The sequence below is a fragment of the Aegilops tauschii genome, chromosome 7, assembly GCF_002575655.3.
Source record: "Aegilops tauschii subsp. strangulata cultivar AL8/78 chromosome 7, Aet v6.0, whole genome shotgun sequence".
Lineage (NCBI taxonomy): Eukaryota > Viridiplantae > Streptophyta > Magnoliopsida > Poales > Poaceae > Aegilops > Aegilops tauschii.
This window is the reverse complement of record NC_053041.3, coordinates 586,352,485-586,378,005: the sequence shown is the minus strand read 5'-3', so window position 1 is coordinate 586,378,005 and position 25,521 is coordinate 586,352,485. Positions and strand designations below refer to the sequence as shown.

Sequence of the window (25,521 nt, the reverse complement as noted above, 5' to 3'; positions counted from 1 at the left end):
TAGTACCACATACTTGTGGCACTGCCATTTGAGTCATATTGGTATAGAACGCATGAAGAAGCTCCATGTAGATGGATCTTTGGACTCACTCGTTTTTGAAAAGATTGAGACATGCGAACCATGTCTATTGGTATATATGCATGAAGAAACTCCATGCAGATGGATCGTTTGGACTCACTTGATTTTGAATCACTTGAGACATGAAAATCATACCACATGGGCAAGATGACTGAAAGGCCTCGTTTTCAGTAAGATGGAACAAGAGAGCAACTTGTTGGAAGTAATACATTTGATGTGTGCAGTCCAATGAGTGCTGAGGCACGCAGTGGATATCGATATGTTCTTACTTCACAGATGATTTGAGTAGATACTGAGAATATTTACTTGATGAAACACAAGTCTGAATTATTGAAAGGTTCAAGTAATTTCAGAGTGAAGTTGAAGATCGTCGTGACAAGAGGATAAAATGTCTATGATATGATCATAGAGATATCTGATTTACGAGTTTGGCACACAATTAAGACATTGTGGAAAGTGTTTCACAATTAATACCGCCTGGAACACCATAGTGTGATGGTGTGTCCGAACATCATAACTGCACCCTATTGGATATGGTGCATACCATGATGTCTCTTATCGAATTACAACTATCGTTTATGGGTTAGGCATTAGAGATAACCGCATTCACTTTAAAAGGGGCACCACGCAATTCCGTTGAGACGACACCGTTTAGAGAAACCTAAGTTGTCGTTTCTTAAAAGTTTGGGGCTGCGATGCTTATGTGAAAAAGTTTCAGGCTGATAAGCTCGAACCCAAAGCGGATAAATGCATCTTCATAGAATACCCAAAACAGTTGGGTATACCTCCTATTTCAGATCTGCAAGCAAAAGTAATTGCTTCTAGAAACGAGTCCTTTCTCGAGGAAACGTTTCTCTCGAAAGAATTGAGTGGGAGGATGGTGGAGACTTGATGAGGTTATTGAACCATAACTTCAACTAGTGTGTAGTAGGGCACAGGAAGTTGTTCCTGTGGCACCTACACCAATTGAAGTGGAAGCTTATGACAGTGATCATGAAACTTCGGATCAAGTCACTACCAAACCTCGTAGGACGACGAGGATGCGTACTACTTCAGAGTAATGCGTAATCCTGTCTTGGAAGTCATGTTGTTGGACAACAATGAACCTATGAGCTGTGGAGAAGCGATGGTGGGCCCGGATTCCGACGAATGGCTCGAGGCCATGAAATCCGAGATAGAATCCATGTATCAGAACAAAGCATGGACTTTGGTGAACTTGCCCGATGATCGGCAAGCCATTGAGATAAATGGATCTTTAAGAAGAAGACGGACATGGACGGTAATGTTACCGTCTATGAAGCTCGACTTGTGGCAAAGAGTATTTTCACAAGTTCAAGGAGTTGACTACGATGAGATTTTCTCATCCGTAGCGATGCTTAAGTCCGTCGGAATCATGTTAGCATTAGCTGCATTTATGAAATCTGGCAGATGGATGTCAAAAACAAGTTTCCTTCCCAGTTTTCGTAAGGAAAGGTTGTATGTGATACAATCAGAAAGGTTTTGTCGATCCTAAGGATGCTAAAAGGTATGCTAGCTCTAGCGATCCTTCCATGGATTAGAGCAAGCATCTCGGAGTCAGAATATACGCTTTGATGGAGTGATCAAAGTTTTTGGGTTTATACAAAGTTTGTTAGAAACTTGTATTTACAATAAAGTGAGTGGGAGCGCTACAACATTTCTGATAAGTATATGTGGATGACATATTGTTGATCCGAAATGATGTAAAATTTCTGGAAAGCATAAAGGGTTGTTTGAAAGGAGTTTTTCAAAGGAAGACCTGGATAGAGCTGCTTACATATTGGGCATCAAGATCTATAGAGATAGATCAAGACGCCTGATGATACTTTCAAAGAACGCACACCTTGACATGATTTTGAAAGAGTTCAAAATAGATCAGCAAAGAAGGAGTTCTTGGCTGTGTTACAAGGTGTGAGTATTGAGTAAGACTCAAGACCTGACCACAGCAGAAGAGAGAGAAAGGATGAAGGTCGTCCCCTATGCTTTAGACGTAGGCTCTACAGTATGCTATGCTGTGTACCGCACATGAAGTGTGCCTTGCCATGAGTTGGTCAAGGGGTACGATAGTGATCCGGGAATGGATCACATGACAGCGGTCGAACTTATCCTTAGTATCCAGTGGACTAAGGAATTTTCTCGATTATGGAGGTGAAAAGGAGTTCGTCGTAAAGGGTTACGTCGATGCGAACTTTGACACTAATCCGGATGACTCTTGAGTAGTAAACCGGATTCGTATAGTAGAGCAGTTATTTGAAATGGCTCCAAGTAGCGCGTGGTAGCATCCACAAGATGACATAGATATTCGTAAAGCACACACGGATCTGAAAGGTTCAGACCCGTTGACTAATAACCTCTCTCACAAGCATAACATGATCAAACCAGAACTCATTGAGTGTTAATCACATAGTGATGTGAACTAGATTGTTGACTCTAGTAAACTCTTTGGATGTTGGTCACATGGTGATGTGACCTATGAGTGTTAATCACATGGTGATGTGAACTAGATTATTGACTCTAGTGCAAGTGGGAGACTGTTGGAAATATGCCCTAGAGGCAATAATAAATTGGTTATTATTATATTTCCTTGTTCATGATAATCGTTTATTATCCATGCTAGAATTGTATTGATAGGAAACTCAGATACATGTGTGGATACATAGACAACACCATGTCCCTAGTAAGCCTCTAATTGACTAGCTCGTTGATCAATAGATGGTTACGGTTTCCTGACCATGGACATTGGATGTCGTTCATAACGGGATCACATCATTAGGAGAATGATGTGATGGACAAGACCCAATCCTAAGCCTAGCACAAGATCGTGTAGTTCGTTTGCTAAGAGCTTTTCTAATGTCAAGTATCATTTCCTTAGACCATGAGATTGTGCAACTCCCGGATACCGTAGGTATGCTTTGGGTGTACCAAACGTCACAACGTAACTGGGTGGCTATAAAGGTGCACTACAGGCATCTCCGAAAGTGTCTGTTGGGTTGGCACGAATCGAGACTGGGATTTGTCACTCCGTGTAAACGGAGAGGTATCTCTGGGCCCACTCGGTAGGACATCATCATAATGTGCACAATGTGACCAAGGAGTTGATCACGGGATGATGTGTTACGGAACGAGTAAAGAGACTTGCCGGTAACGAGATTGAACAAGGTATCGGGATACCGACGATCGAATCTCGGGCAAGTAACATACCGATAGACAAAGGGAATTGTATACGGGATTGATTGAATCCCCGACATCGTGGTTCATCCGATGAGATCATCGTGGAACATGTGGGAGCCAACATGGGTATCCAGATCCCGCTGTTGGTTATTGGCCGGAGAACGTCTCGGTCATGTCTGCATGGTTCCCGAACCCGTAGGGTCTACACACTTAAGGTTCGATGACGCTAGGGTTATAGGGAATAGATATACGTGGTTACCGAATGTTTTTCGGAGTCCCGGATGAGATCCCGGACGTCACGAGGAGTTCCGGAATGGTCTGGAGGTAAAGATTTATATATGGGAAGTCCTGTTTTGGTCACCGGAAAAGTTTCGGGTGCTATCGGTAACGTACCGGGACCACCGGGAGGGTCCCGGGGGTCCACCAGGTGGGGCCACCGGCCCCAGAGGGCTGCGTGGGCCAAGTGTGGGAAGGGACCAGCCCCTAGGTGGGCTGGTGCGCCTCCCACAAGGGGCCCAGGGCGCAGGAAGGGGGGGAAGGGGGAAACCCTAGGCTCAGATGGGCCTAAGGCCCACCTAGTGGTGCGCCCCCCTCTCCCCCCCTTGGCCGCCCCCCAAGTCCCATCTAGGGCTGGCCGCACCCCTTGGGGGGGGGGAACCCTAGATGGGGGCGCAGCCCCTCCCCCTCCCCTATAAATAGTGGGGGTTTTGGGGCTGCCAGACACATGAGACTTCCTCTCTCTTGGCGCAGCCCTACCCCTCTCCCTCCTACTCCTCTCCCGCAGTGCTTGGCGAAGCCCTGCAGGATTGCCACGCTCCTCCATCACCACCACGCCATCGTGCTGCTGCTGGACGGAGTCTTCCCCAACCTCTCCCTCTCTCCTTGCTGGATCAAGGCGTGGGAGACGTCACCGGGCTGCACGTGTGTTGAACGCGGAGGCGCCGTGGTTCGGCGCTTAGATCGGAATCAACCGTGATCTAAATCGCTACGAGTACGACTCCTTCATCCGCGTTCTTGCAACGCTTCCGCATAGCGATCTACAAGGGTATGTAGATGCACTCCCCTTCCCCTTGTTGCTAGATTACTCCATAGATTGATCTTGGTGATGCGTAGAAAATTTTGAATTTCTGCTACGTTCCCCAACACCTTATTCCTCTGATTCCACCACTGCCACCACATAACCATGACCTGTAGCCTCTCCTTCTCCGGGGCCCGCCAAAGGACGTCCATGGTCTCGCTTATGGACTCGCAGTCTGAAAGTTGCAGCCTGATATGTTCAAGCCCAAGCTTCAGCCACACCGATTTAACCTCAATACAGTCAACGAAGAGATGTTTCCCTGACTCATGCCGCGCATTGCACATGAAACACCGGTGGTCTTCGATATTCATTCCTCTTCTTGCTAGTATGTCCTTTGTGGCGATCGTGTTATGCGCCATCCTCCATACAAAGTGTCTGATTTTCCTCGGGCACGGAAGCTTCCAGATTCTTTTCCATCTCACGTCCCCCCCACCCTCGAGATCGCCAACGGCTTGCGGCTCCCCTGCCTGCCCCGCGCCGGAGTGCTCAGAGAACACCCATTGCAGTTTGTAGGCTTGTTTAACCGAGAACAAACCCTTGCTGTCAAAGTGCCAAGCTCGGAAATCTTCGGTTTCATCCCGCAATGGTAGCTGAAGGATTAAGGCGGCATCCTCCTCCCAAAACGTGTCCCTGATGAGCTCCTCGTCCCATTTCCCAGTGATCGGAATGACGAGTTCGGATACCCTGGTTAACAAGCTACTCCCTCTGGGTGTCACAACTTTCCTGGACCAAGCCCTTGGGATCCATGGAATATCCCATATATTGATGTTTTGACCATCGCCAACCCGCCAAATTACTCCCTTTCTGATGAGATCAATGCCATGTGTAATACTCCTCCAAGCATATGACATATTGGCGCTCGGACCCGCTTCCAAAACATCACAATCCGGGTAGTACTTGGCCTTCATGACTTGTGCACAGAGGCTATCCGGTTGCTGTATAAGCCGCCACACCTGCCTAGCTAGCATGGCAACATTGAAGTCATGGATATCTCTGAACCCTAGCCCTCCTCTACCTTTTGATTTTGTGAGCTTCTGCCAGCCCACCCAATGCACTTTGTTCTCATTTTCCCGTTGGCTCCACCAATACCGGCCTAACATCGCACTCAGCTCATCACAAAAGGTCTTGGTTAGGTAAAACACTGACATGGCAAATGTGGGAACTGCATGTGCTACTCCCTTGACTAATATTTCCTTGCCTTGACGCGACAACGTCCGCTCATTCCAGCCCTGCATATGATTCCATATGGCGTCCCGCAAGTATGCAAATGCCCGCCGCTTCGATCGCCCAATATACACAGGAAGCCCTAGGTACTTTTCATTGTAAGCTTCGCTGGTGATGCCGAGTGTGTCCTTAACTTTCTGCTTGGATTGCAACGAACTATTCTTACTGAACATGATAGCAGATTTTTCCTGATTGATGCACTGTCCCGAACACCGTTCGTATACTGCAAGGATTCGCCTCAACTCGCCGGCCTCGTCCTCCCTTGCTCTCATCAACAAAACCGAGTCGTCGGCAAAAAATAGATGAGAGATGGAGGGAGCCCCTGGGCAGATTTGAATGCCATGCATTGTCTCTCGTTGCTGCGCATCCTTAAGCATCGCCGACAGCCCTTCCGCACAGATAACAAAAAGGTACGGCGAAATTGGGTCGCCCTGCCGGAGACCCCTCGACGGGTCAAACTGCTGGGAGAGCTCTCCGTTGATTTTGATTCGGTATCTCACAGACCGCACACACCTCATTACCAGATTCACCCACCTACGCGCGAACCCGAGCTTAATCATCAACGCTTCCAAAAAGTCCCACTCGACCCGATCGTACGCTTTACTCATGTCCACTTTGACAGCAGCATATTCATCCTTGCCAGCTCTTTTATTCATCAAGAAATGCGAAACCTCATAGGCCATCAGGATGTTGTCCGTGATTAACCTCCCCGGCACGAACGCACTCTGATTGTCAGAGATGATTTGCGGAAGCACCATCTTGAGCCGGTTAGCCAAAACCTTGGAGATGATTTTGTAGAGAACATTGCAAAGACTAATAGGCCTTAGGTCCTTAATCCTCGAGGGATTTTTGACTTTAGGAATCAACACAACATTGGTATCATTCCAACCTTCCGGGATCGCACCTCCCTTGAGCACATTCATTACCTCATCCACAACATTCCGTCCCATTAGATGCCAGTATTTCTTGAACACCAGCGCCGGCATACCATCTGGCCCCTGAGCCTAGAGATCTCCGATATGGTCAAGAGCAGCCTTTATTTCCATTTCAGTGAACTCCGCCGTGAGGCACTCATTCATAGCCCCCGTGACTTTCAATGGGACAGCATGAAGAAGCTCATCAAAGTGTGTGTTGCCGTTTGAGGTGAAGAGATCCTGAAAATAAGACATAACATAGTTAGTAAGCTCCCTCCCGTCCTCCACCATCACGCCATCCTCCCCCCTCAGCCTCCGGATCCTATTTGCCTTCCTCCTCGCCGAGGCATATCTAAAGAAGAATTTAGTATTTCTATCTCCTTCCTTCAGCCACCAGACATGTGCCCGTTGTCTCCATTTAATTTCAATGACCTCCTCCAGGTGATCCACCACACACCGCAGCCTCACTTCCTCCGTCACCTTTTCAGGTGAGATATCACGTGAACGGCACTCCTCCAGCTCCTTCTTTGCCTCTTTCAATTTCTTTTCCATATCCCCAAGTACGTCCCTGCTCCACCTTGTGAGGTCTCTTGCCACTTCCTGAAGGCCAGTCGCTACATCAGTCACCCGGCCAGCTCGAGCCCTTCTCCACGCCTCCTCCACGACCAGATCGCACCCCTCCTCCTTGAGCCATCTTGCTTCGAAACGAAAACCTCCCCCCCTTCGCTCCCTACTGCCCCCATATCCTCTGTATCCACCACAATCGGCCGGTGATCCGAGTGCCTTGGAAGTTCATTGCGTACCCGAAACTCTAGGTATGTGGAGCACCATTGGATGTTAGCTACTGCACGGTCTAGACGTCCACAAATGTAGCCATCCGCATCAGTACAATTTTTCCACCATGTGATCATATCACCCTCATACCCCAGATCACTAAGCTTGCACACATCAAGAGCATCTCGAAATTGGTCCAAACAACCCTGGGAGCGATTGACACCCCCTCTCTTCTCCTCATTCGTTAAGATTTCATTAAAATCCCCCATGCACAGCCACGGCCGACCATCTTGATGTTGCTGATTCAGGAGGTGCAAGGTTCTCCACGTTTCTTTCTTCCTACTCGCCTGCGATTCACCGTACATACCCGTCATCCTCCACACCACCCCATTATCGTCCGTAATATCAGCATCGATGTCTCTTCTCCCAATAGACCTAACGGACAGGTTCACTCCCCTCCTCCATAGGATCGCCAAGCCCCGGCTCCTACCATCCGGATTTCTTACGCACATATTGACAAGCCCTAGTTTCCACCTATATTGCTCCATCTCCTTCTCATGCAATTTCATCTCACATAAGAAGAGAATGTTGGGATCCTCCGCCCTCTTGATGTCCAAGAGGCCACGAACTGCCGGGCCGTTCCCGAGTCCCCGGCAGTTCCAGCTTCTAATTCTCATTGGGCCCGGCGGGGCTGCTCATACAGCCCGGCCGATATCACAAGGTTTGTTGCATCCGTCTCCTCCCGAACCTCTCCCGTGCTTTCCATATGGCCCCTCTTCTTGCTGGCCTCCTCTTCCTCTTCCTGCACACCCCTCTTCTGCCCTAACATCGAACCTTCCACACCACATCCCTACATCCCTTCCCTCCCGGTTCACCTTCTTATATTTCTTCGGCTTGTACCCCTCCGTCCTATTCCCCTTTCCAGCACCTGGGCCATTATCATCTACTAGCTTCCCCTTCTCCTTCACATCTACCAGCTTAGGACTCACCTCCACCACCCCTCTCTTCCCCTCATCTACTTCCATAGCCGCCTTCAACACCTCTTCGGTTTGTGCCACCATGCCACCCTCTCTCCAGCCTCCTTCACAACTCCGGTCCCATCCTCGTTATCAATCCATTCAACAAAGGTCAACCTCTTCTGACTTGCCGTTGCACCACTCACTTTTTGTGTCTTGCTTGGGCTCACCACCTCCTCTCCATCCTCCTGTCGCCCTCCACTCGACCTAGACTCCGTTTTCCTCCTAGAGATGCTGTCACTGCGAGATTTACCTCCTATCTTGCCATAAACATGCATTCTACTTCCACCCGAGCCACTCCCACTACCACTCGCCATCTTCCTCCCCATCCACCCGTCGTCTCCACCTCTCCTCCTGCTCATATCTGCCTTCAACCACCTCCCATACTGAGCTTTCTCCCCTTTTCTCAATTTGATTTGGCAGCTCTTATCAACATGACCAAGCATGCCACAAATGTAGCAGAAGTCCGGTAAGTATTCGAACTCAAAGCGGCAAAACGGACGCTCCTCCTCTTTGCTCTTATCCTTCTCCTCCACAATCTCATCGTCACTCTCCACTTCCTCATCCAGGGAAATGCCCCTCATGATAGGTTTGTTAATGGGCATCTGGACCTTAATCCTCAAGAAACGTCCCATCGCCGACTCATCCGCCCCCGTGTCCATCTCCACGAATTTCCCAACCAGATTTCCAATATCTTCCGCCGTGTCTTCCTCCATCTTTCCCAACGGCAGTCCAAAAACCCTGAACCAGATCGGGATATCCTCAAAAACATACTGATCGATCCGTTTATTAGGCACGAAGTCCACAATCACCACCAGATCATTGTCAAACATCCAAGGACCATCCTCCAGCGCCTTACGCTTTCCGCTTTCCTGCTTGAAAGTGAAGAGGAAGACATTCTCTCCGAGCTCCTTACAGTCTACGCCCTTCAAGGGGCAGCAGCAGCGATCGAGCGCCATGCAGATCGCATCCGGGTGCGCCGACCTCTCTGAAAGGACCTTCCCCACCGCCTGGATCTCTCCCACTGACTCCTTCGCTCTCGACTTCCACCGGATCTTCACACCCTTCCTCTCATCCTCCGACAGCTTCATCTTCTCCATCAGCCCCGCCATCCTCTCCATGGTGTCGCCGAGGCAGTGACAAAACCCTAACCCTAGTCGGTGTCTTACGATCACGAGCCCTAGGCAACTCGCGAAAGGCTTATGGTGGGGGACGGGAACGGATCGCCGGTGAGCCCGCCGCAGTAGCACTCCGACGGGAGAGCAGGCAATGAGATCTGGCGAGGCGAGGGCAAGAACCGAGCGGGAATCAGGGGCGCGAGAATCGCCTCCGTGATCGCCGGACACAAACCGTCACCTACGAAGCAGCGCATGATCAGGCGAGGGCTCGACTAACTCCACACCTGGCCGGCATCACAGCCGTCCATACCCACGGACGGCCGGCGATCGATTTCTTACCGTCCCCGGCCCAGCCCACGCCCGCGCCTGGCCCAGGTCACAGACCTGTCTCGCTCCTCCTTCCAAAAAAAAAACCTCTCTCGCTCCTCCCGTTCTCCGGCGTCTCCGCCACAAATCGGCCGGCGCCCCCCGTCTGCACCCACCGACCCACGCGGCCGCCGTCGATCCCGTTAGCCATACACGCGGCCGCTCCCGTCCGCGCCCCCAACGGGCGTCGACATTGGCTGCCTACTGGAGCGGCGCCACCACCGCGTGCCACCTCCTGTCCAACGAAGTGGGAGAGGGAGAGGAGGGAGGCCGAGACGGCGGTGGTCGGGATGCGGTCCACGGCGGCGCTCATGGTGGGTGGCCCCTGTAGGCTGGAGCTGTCGGTGGCGATGGCGGCGCTCTCACCTCGGATCGGGTGGTCATGGTGGCTGCGCAGCCTGAAGGTGCGACATTGCAAGCTTTAATTCCAGAGATTACTTTTTATGAATTCCTACATGTGTGTTCGAGATTATTTTTTATGAATTCCTGCTTTAAATTTCAGAGCTTGCAAGCTTGATGAATCAGATACTAGTCTTATTGGCTTGAATTGGCTGCTTTAATCTAATGGGAAAATCAGCCCATGTCATGGAAGTAGAGGAAAGTCTACACTGCACAGGTCTACATCCAATGTGAAATCGGATTGGAGTGACTTCTTTGGTTGGTAATATGATTGCGCCACATGAACATGAAATTCCAACTTCACCTGTTTTTTCTCTACATCCAATTTATTGCCCTTTCCTGTAACATCATTGGAATATTTCAAACCGTTGAAATTATGCCACGCCTTCAACTACATGACACTGGACATTGCACTAGTCTTTTTCACACACACTTTTTTCACTTGTGATTGAGATATTTGTCATGAATAAGTGGTTGCCAGCATCCAATATTTTCTTTGGCCGACCCTGAAGAGTGATAAGCATTCGCCTATTTAACGACTTTACACACAAGGAGAGAAGTGCAGATTACTACCACATTCGTTGAGGACCTACAGCTCCATCCACCACCTCATCTCCACCTCCTTGCTCAACCATGAAGACATGGCAGCTTTTCACGGTCCATCTTCTCACTCATACCCTCCTTTTTCTCACATCCAGCTTCTCTCAACCCACCAACAACCAAAGTAGCAACTACAGCGCCGATCTCCCTGTGCTCCTATCATTCAAATCGTTGATAACCAGTGACCCTACAAAGGCACTGTCCTCTTGGTCTTGGGACCCTGTCAGGAATGACACGAGCACGGTGCCATTGCCTGATTACTGCGAGTGGACGGGCGTGTCCTGCAGCAACCGCCGGCACCCAGGCCATGTCACCGCCATACGTCTGGATGGCTTGCGCCTAGCCGGCACCATCTGCCCGCAGCTCGGTAACCTGACCCGCCTCCGCGTCCTCAGTCTTTCGGACAACAACCTGCAAGGTGAGATCCCAGGCACCCTCGGTGCTTGTACATCACTTCATGCCTTGGACCTGAGCAGGAACTACCTCTATGGTTCCATGCCTGCTTCTCTAGGTCTCCTATCAAACCTCACATCTCTCAACGTTACCCATAACAATCTGACTGGTGATATTCCCATGTCATTCTCCAACCTCACAGCCCTCACGAACCTTAGCATGCATAGCAACTACTTCCATGGCCAAATCCCCAGCTGGCTCGGCAACCTGACTTCACTGACACACTTAGGATTATCCCAGAACAGTTTCAATGGCCATCTCTCTCCAGCTCTAGGTAAGATGGCTAATCTTGTTATATTTGACATCACAGCTAACAGACTGGAAGGCCCTTTTCCTCCATCCTTGTTCAATCTTTCTTCCGTCACAGACTTCCGCATCAGCTTCAACCAGTTTTCAGGATCTCTGCCGCTTGATATTGGCTTTAAGCTTCCCAAGCTACATATATTCGCCACAAATGGGAACCAATTCGTTGGACCAATACCAGCCTCCTTGTCAAATGCATCCGCACTTAAAGATTTGTTTTTTCGCGGAAATCAGCATCATGGGCTGATTCCACGGGACATTGGCATCCATGGTCATATCCGGATATTTTCCTTAGGACACAATTTTCTTCAAACCACAGAGCGTAGGGATTGGGATTTCCTCACATCCTTAACCAACTGTAGCAACCTGACAATACTAGACCTTGAACAAAACAACCTCGAAGGTGTTATGCCAGTCACTATTGCCAACCTATCTACAGAGCTCTACTGGCTTACAATAGGCAGAAACAAAATAGCTGGGACCATACCTGCAGGTTTAGGAAAGTTTCAAAAACTTAGAAAGGTCATCCTCGCAAATAGCCTTTTCACGGGCACCCTGCCTCTGGATATTGGCCAGATTCCTGGCCTCCAGTATCTTGACCTATCCCATAATAGATTCTATGGGCGGATTCCACAGTCATTAGGCAATATCACACAATTGAGCAACCTCTCTCTATCTAATAACTTTCTAGATGGCAGCATTCCAGCAAGCCTTGGTACCCTCACAAAACTTGTATCTCTGGATCTTTCCGCTAACTCCTTGATGGGGGAAATCCCACAGGAGATACTTAGTATTCCCTCTCTTACCTTACTTCTCAACCTCTCCAGCAATGCTCTAAGTGGCTCCATTCCAACACAGATAGGGAAGTTGAACAGCCTTGGCATAATCGACCTATCAATGAACAAGCTGTCTGGTGAAATCCCAGACGCTCTCAGCAGTTGTGTCCAACTGAATTTCCTAAATTTGCAAGGAAATCTTTTGCAAGGGCAAATACCGAGAGGCTTTTCTTCTTTGAGAGGCCTCGAAAAGTTGGATCTTTCCAATAATAACTTAGCAGGACCTGTACCTGAGTTCCTCCTGAGTTTGGAGCTCCTAACGTATCTAAACCTCTCTTTCAACAACTTATCTGGTCCCGTTCCAAATACAGGGATCTTTCACAATGCCACTGTATTGTTGCTCCCTGGTAATGGCATGCTATGCGGGGGTCCCCCATCCTTGCAACTCCCTTCATGCCCATATAACCAGGCTTCGCAGCATCGGCGTCGAGTCATACTCTTTTGCATTGTTGGAATTTTGATCTTCTTCATGTGCTCCCTAACTGCATGCTACTTGATGAAGACAAGAATCAAACCAAACAGTGGTGCTGATCAAGAAAACGAATTTCGCCATGAGATGCATGAGAGGATATCCTATGCTGAGATAGATGCAGCAACAGAGTCATTCTCACTGGCAAATTTGATTGGTTCTGGAAGTTTCGGCAACGTGTACATAGGAACTCTAAATCTTGATGAGAGTTTATATACTGTAGCAATCAAGGTTCTCAATCTTGGCAAACGAGGAGCTAACAGAAGCTTCTTGAGAGAGTGTGAAGCCCTAAGGAAGATTCGACACCGGAAACTTGTCAAAGTGATCACTGTGTGTAGCAGTTTGGACCGAAATGGTGATGAGTTCAAGGCACTTGTCTTAGAATTTGTCTGCAATGGAAATTTAGATGAGTGGCTGCATCCAAAAGCAGCGACTAACAGCATGACCTTTAGAAGGCTAAGGTTGATGGAAAGGCTATGCATTGCTCTTGATGTTGCAGAGGCATTAGAATATCTTCACCATCAAATTGAGCCATCCATAGTTCACTGTGATATCAAACCATGCAACATCCTTCTAGATGATGACATTGTTGCGCACGTTACCGACTTTGGTCTAGCAAAGATAATGCATACTGAAGAATGCGAGCATGGTGGTGGTGGAACCGAAAGCAGCTCACTTGTAATTAAAGGCACAATTGGATATGTCGCACCAGGTGAGCAACATTTTAAACTCATTTAGGAATATTTATATTTATATTATTTAATTCAATATCAGCTCGGCAGATTTCACTTGACAAGCTACATTGAATTGACAAGTGAAATCTGCCAAATTTGTGTCTACTCATTGCATAGTGAGTAACATCTTTGTCTAAATGTTTCTCAGAGTATGGCTCAGGATCCGAACCCTCCACGGAAGGTGACGTATATAGCTACGGGGTGTTGCTATTGGAAATATTTACTGGAAGGAGGCCAACTGACAATTTCATGGATGGTGTGACAGGCCTTGTCGGCTATGTCAGGATGTCCTATCCTGATAAGCTACTGGAAATATTGGATGCTAGTGCAACCTACAGCGGAGACACGCAGCATATCATTGATATATTCTTATGTCCTATGTTTAAGCTTGCCCTAGCTTGCTGCGAGGATTCCCCAAGGCACAGAATGAAGATAGATGATGTAGTCAAGGAATTGAACATCATAAAGAGAGCATGTGCGGCTCATAAGGCTGTCCATGAATTTCGAGCAACCGCCTAATCCATAGGCGAGCAATGAAGCGTTATGATCGTCTTTTCTGTGTGCACCCTGATGCTATGGAAATGGAATGGGAGTTCTGAAAGTTCACCGGTGTGTGTGCTGTTTTGTATTGCTGGCGTTCGGTGCCTGGAATTCCCTGAAGTTCAGTTTTGGTGCGTCCTGAAATCTGTAGCCTTATTTGTTCAGTTCTGGTGCCACCATGAAATCTGCAGCTTGCTCTCCGCCCCTGAACTCGCCGTATCAGCAGGTGCGGTGTAGGTGTTTTCTTGTTGCCGGTGTTTTATTGAGATGGGATGAGATTTGATTTGTGAAATGTTTAAATTCGCAAACTGCCCGGAACTGTTCTTTCTAGCATTAAAACTGATTTCAAGGGCTAGTCCTAGCCGGCCTTTTTTTAGAGGAAAAGGGCTCGAAGCCCCGGCTCCATTTGCATTACCAAACGAAGCCACACAGGTCCACCATCCAGTTGCAAGTACGCGGGGGAAACAGCACACACGCTGCCCCAGCAAAGAACAGACCGAGCTCACAGGGCTACAGTCGCTACAAAGAGAGAAAATAAACTAGACTCGAAGATTGCTACAGCCAACCGGCAAGGAAAGAGATCGGAATGAATAAGTAAAAATCGATCACAACTCAACGGATCCCCTGATCTCAATCTTTTTCCTTGTATCTGCTCCAGCTTTCTTACCAAGTGTATCACTTTTTCCTTGACAGGGCCAGAGCATCAGACCACCCAACTGTCCTAGCCAGTCTTGTTCTTTCTGTTTCTTTGTTCACAGACACAGAAAAACATTTTTGCTCTCTCTTCTTTGTGTCGTTCTGCAGGGGTAGTCACTCACTACTCACATTCAGTATGTCCCGTTGGATAAGCTGACATGGCCTTCTCGTTTTTCTTCGTTTAACTTTGGCCATTAGTTTGACCAATAGCTAATATATGTGTTGTCTGTTATAATTTTTTTCATCATCGGATCTTTTCGAACAAGAATTTGATGATACAGTTTTGTGACCCGTAATCCTTGTTTAGTTGGTTAAATTGATCGATGGTCCAACTTAAGTTTTGAAATATATGCAACAAGAATTTGATGATATAGTTTTGTGACCCATAATCCTTGTTTAGTTGGTTAAATTGATAGTCCAACTTGAATTTTGAAATATGTGCACACCACGTAATTTAGGACGAAAGGAGTACCCTTGTAACGAAATGGTATCTTGTCCACCGTCGATCTGTATCGAAAGTAAGCTCGTTCTGGATAGCTTACTTTTATTTCATCTTTGCATTGAACATATGTTGTATGTACTGCTTGGGATTGCTATTGAAAATGTGGCATTATAGATGTGTGTGTTTGTGTGCGCACGCGCCTGTGTGTGTTACTCGTTCTATCATTACCCCTACTACATAGAACAAAATGCCCAATCCCTTTCAGGGAAAAGGTCAAGGGCATGCACGAGTTAATTTAGTCTCATCTTTATCTAATAATAAAGGACGGAGACTTTCATAGTTCTTCATAAGTCATCTCATTGTATCCGTTAGATATAAAGTAACCATAAAGATTAATGGCTAAGATTTAAAATAAGATTTACCACGTGTAAGGAAAAAAATAAACAAACCCTACAGAACAAAGTCTACACGTCCGGCTCGATGAAAGGAAGAAAAACCTAACGCACGTCCTGCTTGATGAAAAAAAGGAAAACAAATCTGTACGCCTCTGATTGGAATCCTTCACCGTGAAACATCACTTTCTTATTCTGACAGTCTCTCTTTGGATCTACTCTATTCTATACCTACTATTAAAGGGAGGTAATATTCTTAGTTTGGTTTAATCTGCCGCTTTGATTTTCGTCCGTCGTTATTTACGTCAAATTCCGTTTGTCCTTCGTTATCCTGCCTCTTTACTCGCCCAGTTTTAAGCCCATTGGAAACCGACTCAAGCCAACCAGGCAAGCAACGATCGGGCGGCCCATCTAGCGGCAGCAGCCCAGATTCTTTTTTTCCTGAGCTAACGATAGCAGCCCAGCCGATTGTGATTGGAGGCAACCAGGCCTTTTTTTTAGCGGTAGCAGCCCTGCTGATGGATTGAAGGCAGCTCGGTTTTAGCTAAATTCGCTGTCCTTCTAAAAAAAAGGATAAATTCGCTGTCTAAAAAAACTTAAATAATCCCACCTTGTTTTCTTACATCGAATCGTGTCAGTTGATATACGTCTTAACTTGCTTGGTAATCAGCAAGCTGATTTGAGAATCATTAACAAGATGAGGAGGCATGGAGGCAGAAAGCCATCAAACCTGTGTGCACCGGTTTTGGGCAAAATTATCTGGATTCATGAGTTCATGACATGCCGAGATGAAATCTCCTGGATTTTAATGAAAGGAAAAATAGTGCATAGAGATATTAAATACAGATTTGGCTAAGGGCACTTCCAACATATTGTATGTATTTAGATTTAGATACTCCCTCTTTTCTCCCTTTCAAATGAGTAGTAGCTTCTCCAACGAACATCGTCCCAAAGCTATTTCTCACCAAATTTAGTTACACGTTAATTTTTTCTCCCGTTGCAACGCAAGGGCATATGTGCTAGTTTAGACAAAAAGGAAGTCACGGCCGGTGGGTTAGGTCACCTGCGGAAGCTACCTTGATCACGGGTCAATCGTTAGGGGTCGTTCGGATCGATTGAGGTCCTAGCGGTCGATCTAACTTAGGCTGGTCACAATGGGCAGGAACATAAGCTAGTAACCTACACACCTCCCTAGACTATGTTACTACCTCCATAGTGGGTAGGAACATGTATGTAGTGCCATGCAACTATGTATTTATTAGGTCATAGACTCATTGTTTCTTGGAGTGTGTGATGTTCCGATAACTTAGCTAGTTACCACAAGCAGCTCTCTCTTCATTAAATATGTGCCACATAAGCAAAGTTGCATTGGAGTGCCTAAGTTCCTGCCCATTATGACCAGCCGTAGGCCACGTGAACTTCATAAGAGTCAACCGGCCCAAGCCCATCAAACGTTTCAGCCGACGTCCCATCGATCTCATATAGCCCACGTGAAATCCAGCGATCGTTCCTGACTCCCTAGCAAGATTGAGAGCTGCTATACGTACGATCAAATTATGTAGGATCTGTGTACGACAAGACTCATCTGGTGTGGTGGGCCAAGACCTCAGAAAACGGGCCTGTCTCTTCTCGTACAAATCGTACGTACGTGAGACAGTTTCCAGCAAGATTATTTTGTGCGTCTCCCCGTCCAAGACACCGACTCTCAGTTGGAGTGCAATTTTGCCTCAAAAAAAAAAAGTTGGAGTCCAACTCTGCGTCGGCGCCTTCCTTTCCCTTGACGGCTCCCATAAATATCTGCTGAAAGAGAGGGAGGGAGGAGGTAGATCCTGTCGAGGTCGGCAGAGGTAGCCGCTGAACAAGGATGCATACGACGAGGCCGATTCCACGAGGAGCTTTATCCGGGTCATGAGGCAGACAAAGCTAGCTATCTCGTCAGCCGCCTCATCCAGCAAGATGAGCGGGCGCTACCATCACCGCGACTTCGAGGACACACTGGGCCAGCCTCCAGCGGACAACCATGGTCGATACAAGCTGCAAAGACGGCGGCAACGGAGCAGGAGGACATGGCAGAGACCCATCCACTGAAGCCCAACTTTGTGATGGAATCCTTCACATGAAGTAGTCAACCATGATCCAGGAGGAAACAGGTGGTTCTCTTCTCACGTATAGTTAACGATACATTCTGCTCATCACGCACTTGAGATCATGAGAGATCGATCGAACGTGATTGGCCGAAGTTGTTCTCCTCTATTCCTTGCTCCTTATCACCAGCGCCGGCTCCATCCTCACCAGCAGTCCGTCCCGTCCGCGTTGTCCCCTGTCCAGCCAATGCTTGCATCAGGCTCCGCTAGCCCCTCGGCCTAGATAGCGTCTGCGTCGTCCCCTGTCCAGCCAATGTCCTTGGGCCTGCTATTAGCGACAATGGTCAATCAATAGTACACGGCCATGGCCATGTAATGGTTGGTAAAGTGAGCATTGCTTCTTCTCTTTTCGTGTTCTAATTGTGTCAGTCCCAGTTCGGCCCCGCAACTCTGCTAGCGGTGCCACGTGATGCGCCAGCATGCTTCTTGCACTTACTGGGGAACAGCGAACGGGGCTAGCCCATGACGGCCGACGACTGGCAAAGCACATCAACTCGTGGGAGCAAGCAGCCACTTACGGCCGATGCAGGTGAAGCACACGTGGTAATTATATGAAAAATTACTACACAAATTAGCTGATTCAGTATTTGATTAATTGATATTCAATAGGTACGGTACTGTAGACTGTAGTAGATCTCTTTTTTGTGCTAATTAAATTGGAGACGGGCAGCCTATGGGAAAACCTAAATCACTAACATGCAAATCCAAAACATTAAACGTAAAAAGTCAAAATTATAAATGAAAATCTTAACAAAATTCCATTTCTATCATTGTATTTGTTAGAATAATTTTTTTAAACAATATCCCACTTAAGCATATTTAAGTGAAAAAAATTAACAACACCTTTTATCAAGTTAAGATGTCTTTTTATTAATAAGTAAAACAATGCCGTGTTCAGAAAAAAAGTTTAGGACAAGATTATTCTAGCTGTTCGAGAGGATTTATCCAAATCGATGAGAATAATGTCTCGGGTGTAGGAAAAAAATTATTATCCACATTTTCGATTCTTGGTTAATGAGCCAGTCATAACAACAATTTAGCCAATAAATATCCGGCCCTTCTCTCTGTTAGGCTACAAATGTCTAGCATTAATCGTAAACAATTATTACACCATTGTGGGTGGATACAGACATTGATGAAAATTCGACATTTCGTGGTAAATTACACTAAAAATACTTAGGCCCTTCGTTAAAGTTTGTATCTTGGGGACATCTTCATGCTGATATATGTTTAATATCAGGATAAGTTCTCCCATTTGCCAATTTTGAGATTTTGTAAAGAAGTTCACGGTCTGCGTTTAATCTGTGTATGTTTTTTCACCTTTCTAAGGATACTCAAGTGCACCTTAATGTTCTCTAGATGAATATAAGCTCATGAGTTAATTAAAGCTCACTTGCTGAGATAAATGGAGGTTGAGAGGCAGAGTGGATGACTCAAAACATTAGAATGCGGGCACTTTTTCCCGTTGAAACGCACGGGCATTTATGCTAGTTATTTCTCATAACACTCAAACTCTGTTTTCTGTAGCAATCTCAAGCATATTTGGAAATATAGTCTACCATGTAGTAGATGGTTAACCTACACACAAAGGCCGAAGACATGTGATTACCTTATTTAAGATTATATAAATTTTGCTAATATAGTTTGAAAGTTTGACCTTTCATTTTTATATGCGTTATGATTCACAGTTGTTTTCATTGGCTAGAAAACTTGGCATCAATGGTTAATGATGCTTGGATATAAGTCGTGTTTGGATATGCATTTGTAAATTTGAGATTATTCGTACTAATCCTTTCCCTTTCACCATTGAGGTTTGCATGTTGTTTTTATAGAGCAATCAAAATAGCCACAATATGCTCAAATAACAATAGAATATCTAATGACTTTGGTAAAATTGTACTTTCTCTGATCCATATGGATCGGAGGGAGCAGTATACAAATATTAAATAATAAATATAACATATCATTTTTATTTTATATTAAAACATGCTATTATAACTTATATAGACGTTCCCCGCGCACAAAAAAATCAGCAACTTTGGGCAACTATTTAGTAACAGAGGACTCTAGCATGCGCTTGTCCAACTGGGCCGTTTCCCAGACGAGATTAGTTAACTTATCCATCACATGTGTCGACTAGTGTGTATTCTTGCACAATGTTGGATACCAAGCTAAGGCTTTAGCTCTTTCATCATCTATGATGGAAAAGCAGATGCCAAATTACGTTTCGAGAAAGAAAAAAAAAAGAAAAGGGGAGACAAAGAAAATAAATAAAGGAAAAAAGGAAAACTGTGTCTACAAATACAATGCAGCCTGGAGGAACATCAATAAAGCATTTGCTGGTTGTAGAAGCAAGGAACAAATCCACCTTAGCTTTGGCCAGAATCGAGACACATGTGTTGGCACAAAGCAGAAGGGTCTCTTCCAGTTGTTAAGTACCCCCAACTGCACGCGACGTACTAAGCCTAGCTCCAGAGTATTTTGTCCTCACTACGCGCTCACGCAGAACAAGCTCGAAAAAAAAAACGTTGCAGCTGGGAGGTGCAAATCTTGACTTATTCGGCCGCCACCTCCAGGTAAACAAACCCGGCCATAGCTGTTGTTCTTTTAGGCCTCCTTTGGTTCATAGGATAGAAATTTTATAGAAATAAAAAAATTATAGGAAGTGAGATGACATGCATCTCAATACCTATAGAGAAAGAGATGTTATTTGATGCATAGGATAGGAATTTTTCCATTGAATCTAGGCTAATAATTTTTTTCAAGGTAACAAAAAAACTCTTCTTTCACGATGACGATGTTATGCATTGACTCTAGGCTTATGCATCGTGAATCTAGGCTATTGCGCCTATTTGATGGCATATTCCCCCGAGCTACTTCCTGATGACGATGCTTGGAGCAACGACATGTACAAGGCTGCCAAGAAAGACGCCGAGCGTGTCCTCTCCGGCTACGTCACCAAGCCAACACCTGAGCTGCAATACCGACACTTGGTCGAGTTGCTGGGTGCGAGATCAAAGCATGAGGTGCTCAAGGACGGTGCAAAGCTTGGCGAGCAACTGGCGGAGTCGATGCTTGGAGAGGAGGTAGGGTGGGAGGCTCTGGCCGAATTTTGGTGCAAGATGCCGATGTACATTGCTCCATCGGATAACCTCGACGGGCACGCGGAGGCGATCGCCCGGGGCGGCGAGCTGGTAACGCTCCTGTGGGCGCTGCTCACCCATTTGGGGGTTGTCAGTAGGCCTGAGGCCACCTCCACTACCAATACTACTACTACCACCACGGGTGCTTCTGATGTCGTTTAAGCACTTAGGGCAGTGTGTTATTTCATTTAGCTAGCAGCCGGCTGTTATGCTGCATTAATTCCTTCGATGTTGTCCTACGGTCTGATGAATTTGTTGTAATGATGAACGTTTTGTTTAGAATGGGTGAACGACGAGCTTGCTTTTACATTTCTATATTATCAATTATTTTGCACAATCTCTTTCGCTTTTGCCTAGTTTTGCTTATTCAGCTGGTGTCGAGTTCTAGTCTAACTTGTAAACCAGCGTCGGGTCTAGCTTTTACTGATCTCCTGACTCATGACTCCTGACTGGCAAAGCCAAGAAGAAGCGTTGGTTGTTCTTCTAGGGCGGTGGCTCCGACTTCCGAGGAGCTTCTCCGCTCTGCAGGTCCTCACCCTAAAATCTAGGTTGGGGTAGTGTTTAGCAGGCAGGAGTTTGACGGAGAACAGACATAAAAATACCACGAACATGGCCTGAGTTGTAAAGGTCAATGTATTCTGCATGGAAGGCACACGGAACTGCGCGACTCTTGGCTCCATGTGAGACTTTAAGGAAGAAATTCTTCCTTTATGGAAAGTGTTCTTTTGTTCGTGAGCTCAAATTCCACCTGTGAGGGATTTTATTTTTATTTTTTGAAGTTTAAAAAATTCAAAACTTTTTGGCAACAAACATTGAGGAATTGTCTACATAAATACTTGCAGAATTTTGTGAAGACAAAATATTCTTAATGTTTTAAAAAAAGTTCCAAAATGCTTTAACATCGTCTTTTTCTTGGCCCAGAGCGTTTATGAATAGGTTTTCTAAACGAAAATTTGTACATATGTAGACAATTTGTCCATGTTTGTTGAAAAACAGTTTTTCTTCTACTATTTATACATTGTACTATTTACGAGGGAGAATTTGAGCTTGAGCAGAAACTCCAAGCACCTTGCAGTGTTTACAACTTAGTTTCCCTTGCACATTGTGAGTTTGTGACAATACACAATACTAGACTTCACACATTTGATGGAACTGTGGGACAACATGGAGCAACAAATCTTTTGAGCATTTGTGCTTTTCGAATTAACAGGAAATCTTTTTCATTAGATTAGATAATACTCCAGCCACACATGTTGGCTTTCGGACTCCAAGGCAGTGCCGAATTTCGCTAACTGTAATTAGAAATTTCTTATTTTACGGCCCAATTTTTTTCTAGTTTTCTTCCGTGAACATCTTTTTGGTATATGATTTTTGTTCTAATTAATGAATAGTGCTTTAAATTCATAAATGAATTATTTATTAAGTATATTATTTCTAAAAGGCTTGTATTTTTAAAATTTCATGAACATTTGTTTTCATGTATTTTTTATTTTTAAATATAATGAACATTTCTTACAATTCATAAATGTTTTTTAAATTCAGAACACTATTTAAAATCTATGAATGTTCTAAAAATAAATCGTAAACAACTTGTTAATTCATAAAATTAAATTTTCAATAATTTTTGTCCTATAATAAATGAGTTATCTTTTTGAGCCTGTAGTTGCTACTTTTCCCATCATATTTTTTTTACTCGGGATTGATTATCACCAATTTTCTCCATGAGCCGCACGAAGCACACTGGTTGGGATAGCCCCTGCATGTTTTAGCGACTATCTCTCGCTAAATGCGTAGAATAACAGGCCCCCGTATCGTATGTGGTAGTTCCCTGTTAGCACTTTGGGCTGTTAAGATTTCTTTCATTTCTTTTATGATAAAATATTAAGTGATGTTATTTATATGTCCATTGATAACTCAATTTAGTGATGTTATTTTAATACAAAGTATAAAACATACACATGTTGTCAGGTTATTAATAGACAGACCAGAATTTGCAAGCCACATTTGACAATGAAAACACCGGTCAAGAATCAATGCTAATGGTTCAACTTAATACTCTAGTAGATTCTACAATTATGAATACATCATCATACTAGAATTTGCTATTAAGATTTTTGTTTGACCGTAGTTTTAGATATCTCTACCATGGCATTAAAATATATAAAAATATACATAAACACTCACACACACACACAACACATAATTCACATTATAGTTTATGTAGTAATAAAAAATAATAGATGGGGTTATCTTTATTAAAATTACTGCAATGCAACAATTGTGTAACACTATAACTAATAAACATGTTAACTACGTAAACTATACTCGTTAAGATTGTAACATCGTAAATAACTATACAAAAGTATAAATGTTTAATATAAATTACATTTATTCTCATTTGTCGTTTTCCATGTCGGCGCACAGCAGTACACCTCATACAGTTGCACATTAACTAAGTGAATGTGGGCCACCTGCTGCCTTAAAACAAAAAGTTGAACGGGCCAAGCTAAACAAAAGCACAAAATTTTAGGTATTAGGCAAAATTTTAGGCAAAGATCAGATGTTAACTTTAGCAATGTCCTTTATTCGAAGGCCGCTGGAGAAAACTTTTTGCTATTCGTCAATCTCCTGTCTCTTGGTCTCTCGATGTATTAATTAGGCAAAGATAAAAACGGAGGTGTGAATCATATGGAAACTATCAGCCAGTGCATGCGTGTAGGTAATTCCTTTCCACGTGCGCGAGGCGTGGCTTAAGAGGAGTCAATTACACTGCCGGTGTCACAAGTTGCATGAATGTTCACTTTGGTACTATAAGTTGCAGGCTACATCAAAGTGGTGAAAAAACTTGACTCGATTGTCCATGTACGGTGCTTTTCTCAAATTTATACAAATCAGGCGTTGACCAAGTAAGCCAGCGTGGCATGAGTTTTAACAGAAATCCCCTTCAGTTAACAAGTGTCGAAATCTTCAGTTACGAAGTGTCGAAAAATTCAGTTATCAAGTGTTGAAAAAATTCAGTTAACAAGTGCCGAAATCTTCAGTTACCAAGTGTCGAAATTTTTAGTTAACAAGTGTCGTATAGTTTAGTGATACTGCCTGAACCTATGACCTTGTTAGTTGTATTTTCTACCTGGATTTTCCTAGTGCAAGTCTTGTGTTGGATGATTGCGATGTATGGGTTGGGTTTGGGTCGCTTCTGTACACCCCCTCTATGTGCTTTCATCGGCTCAGTGACCCAGGAGTAAAGTCTTCACTTAGTCCAGTAGCACTAGGGTTGTACAGTGACCCAGGAGCAAAATCATTTCTGTCTGTGGAAGTGCCATATATATGTATGATAAGTTATAAATTTTGATGCTGGAATCTAGGGCATTTCTATTGTTGAAAATGTGGCGACTTAACCCAGCAATGGCACTCTTATTATTGCAGTCGAAAAATTCAGTTAACAAGTGTCAAAAAAATTCGGTTAACAAGTGTCTAAAAATTCAGTTAACAAGAGGACACAGGCTGGGCCGTGTGGCATTACTTATTTCTCACACTGTTAAAATTGTTGCATCTTGAATCAGTTTCTGTGAGAAACTCCACAGCAAGGTTTCTATCAGAAACTGCGCAACAAGGTTTCAATACAAAATGAAGTAAAATTTCAGAAAAAATCAGTTCTAGAGAAATCATACAGATCACATTCAGAGATTCCAACATTGGTCATCTTCAAAAGCATATAACAAACTCGTACATGTTCATTTAAACATCCCAGCAAAACACTTGTTCAACTCATGACATGTTTCATCGTAAGCAAAGGGGTAATTTAGTTCTAGCAATGCAGATTTCAAAAGTTCATACATGAACTTGATTGCATTTCTTCCAATTCATTCATGAACTAATTTAATATGCAGCTTGGTTTACAAGGTCTGGAAATCATCAGGCCACTCCTCTTGAGGTGCATTTTGTGTCACTGGAAACTCCTCATCTTGCACATATGATCTTGGTTCATCTTGTGGAAACATGATGTTCCACAGCCCAACTCCTGGTCGTGTCCTTTCTCCAGCGTTACCTCTCCCAGTCCCTCTGCCACTACCTGTCCCAGTGCCTCTCACGTTTCCTCTCCCAACTCCTCTCCCGGGTGCTCTGCCTACTCCTGTGAAATTTCCCCTGCCTCTTCCAGTTGCTCTCCTCTTTCTCCCTCTTACATTTTCAGTTGCCTGGTAGCTTGCTTCAGGAACATCTTCAGGAATGTCTTCTGTCACTCCTCTTCTTCTAACCCTGCCTGTTGCCATAGTAGTTGTAACCCTGGGAGGGGGTATGCTATCTCTAGCATTTGCAACAAAAGCAGACTCTGGAAGAGGTCCGAGATCCATAACTAGCACATATGCTCTCCTCTCCTATGTATGAAACAATGCAGCAATTTTCAGATACAATTTTGATGTGAATTCAGAATATTCAGTTTTGAACAAAAACAAATTTCTTACCATTTGTTGCATGAGACCCTGGTGTTTGAGTAGGATCCATGTGTGGGTGCACTGTGTGTGGCATTATGTTCTAAAAAGAGTGCAAACAAAGTGTCAAGTCTACTAGGCAGGGAGTAAAATTCTAAAACATTGCAATAATATTATTTGCTT

At 45.0% G+C, this 25,521-nt stretch overlaps 1 protein-coding gene across 2 annotated transcripts; it reads left to right on the top strand.

Moving 5' to 3' along the window:
- The first annotated feature begins 9,755 nt into the window (after positions 1–9,755).
- LOC109764489 (receptor kinase-like protein Xa21) lies at positions 9,756–14,378 on the top strand. 2 transcript variants are annotated; one of them, XM_045230999.2, is made up of 4 exons: positions 9,775–10,161; positions 10,260–13,529; positions 13,700–13,732; positions 13,817–14,378. In XM_045230999.2, the coding sequence occupies exons 2-4, from the start codon at positions 10,790–10,792 to the stop codon at positions 14,068–14,070; spliced, it is 3,027 nt and encodes a 1,008-aa protein (XP_045086934.1). In that variant the 5' UTR covers positions 9,775–10,161; positions 10,260–10,789; the 3' UTR covers positions 14,071–14,378. The 2 variants fall into 2 exon arrangements, with proteins under 2 accessions (XP_020178883.1, XP_045086934.1); XM_020323294.4 differs by having other exon boundaries at positions 9,756–10,161; positions 13,700–14,378.
- The last annotated feature ends 11,143 nt before the right edge of the window (positions 14,379–25,521 follow it).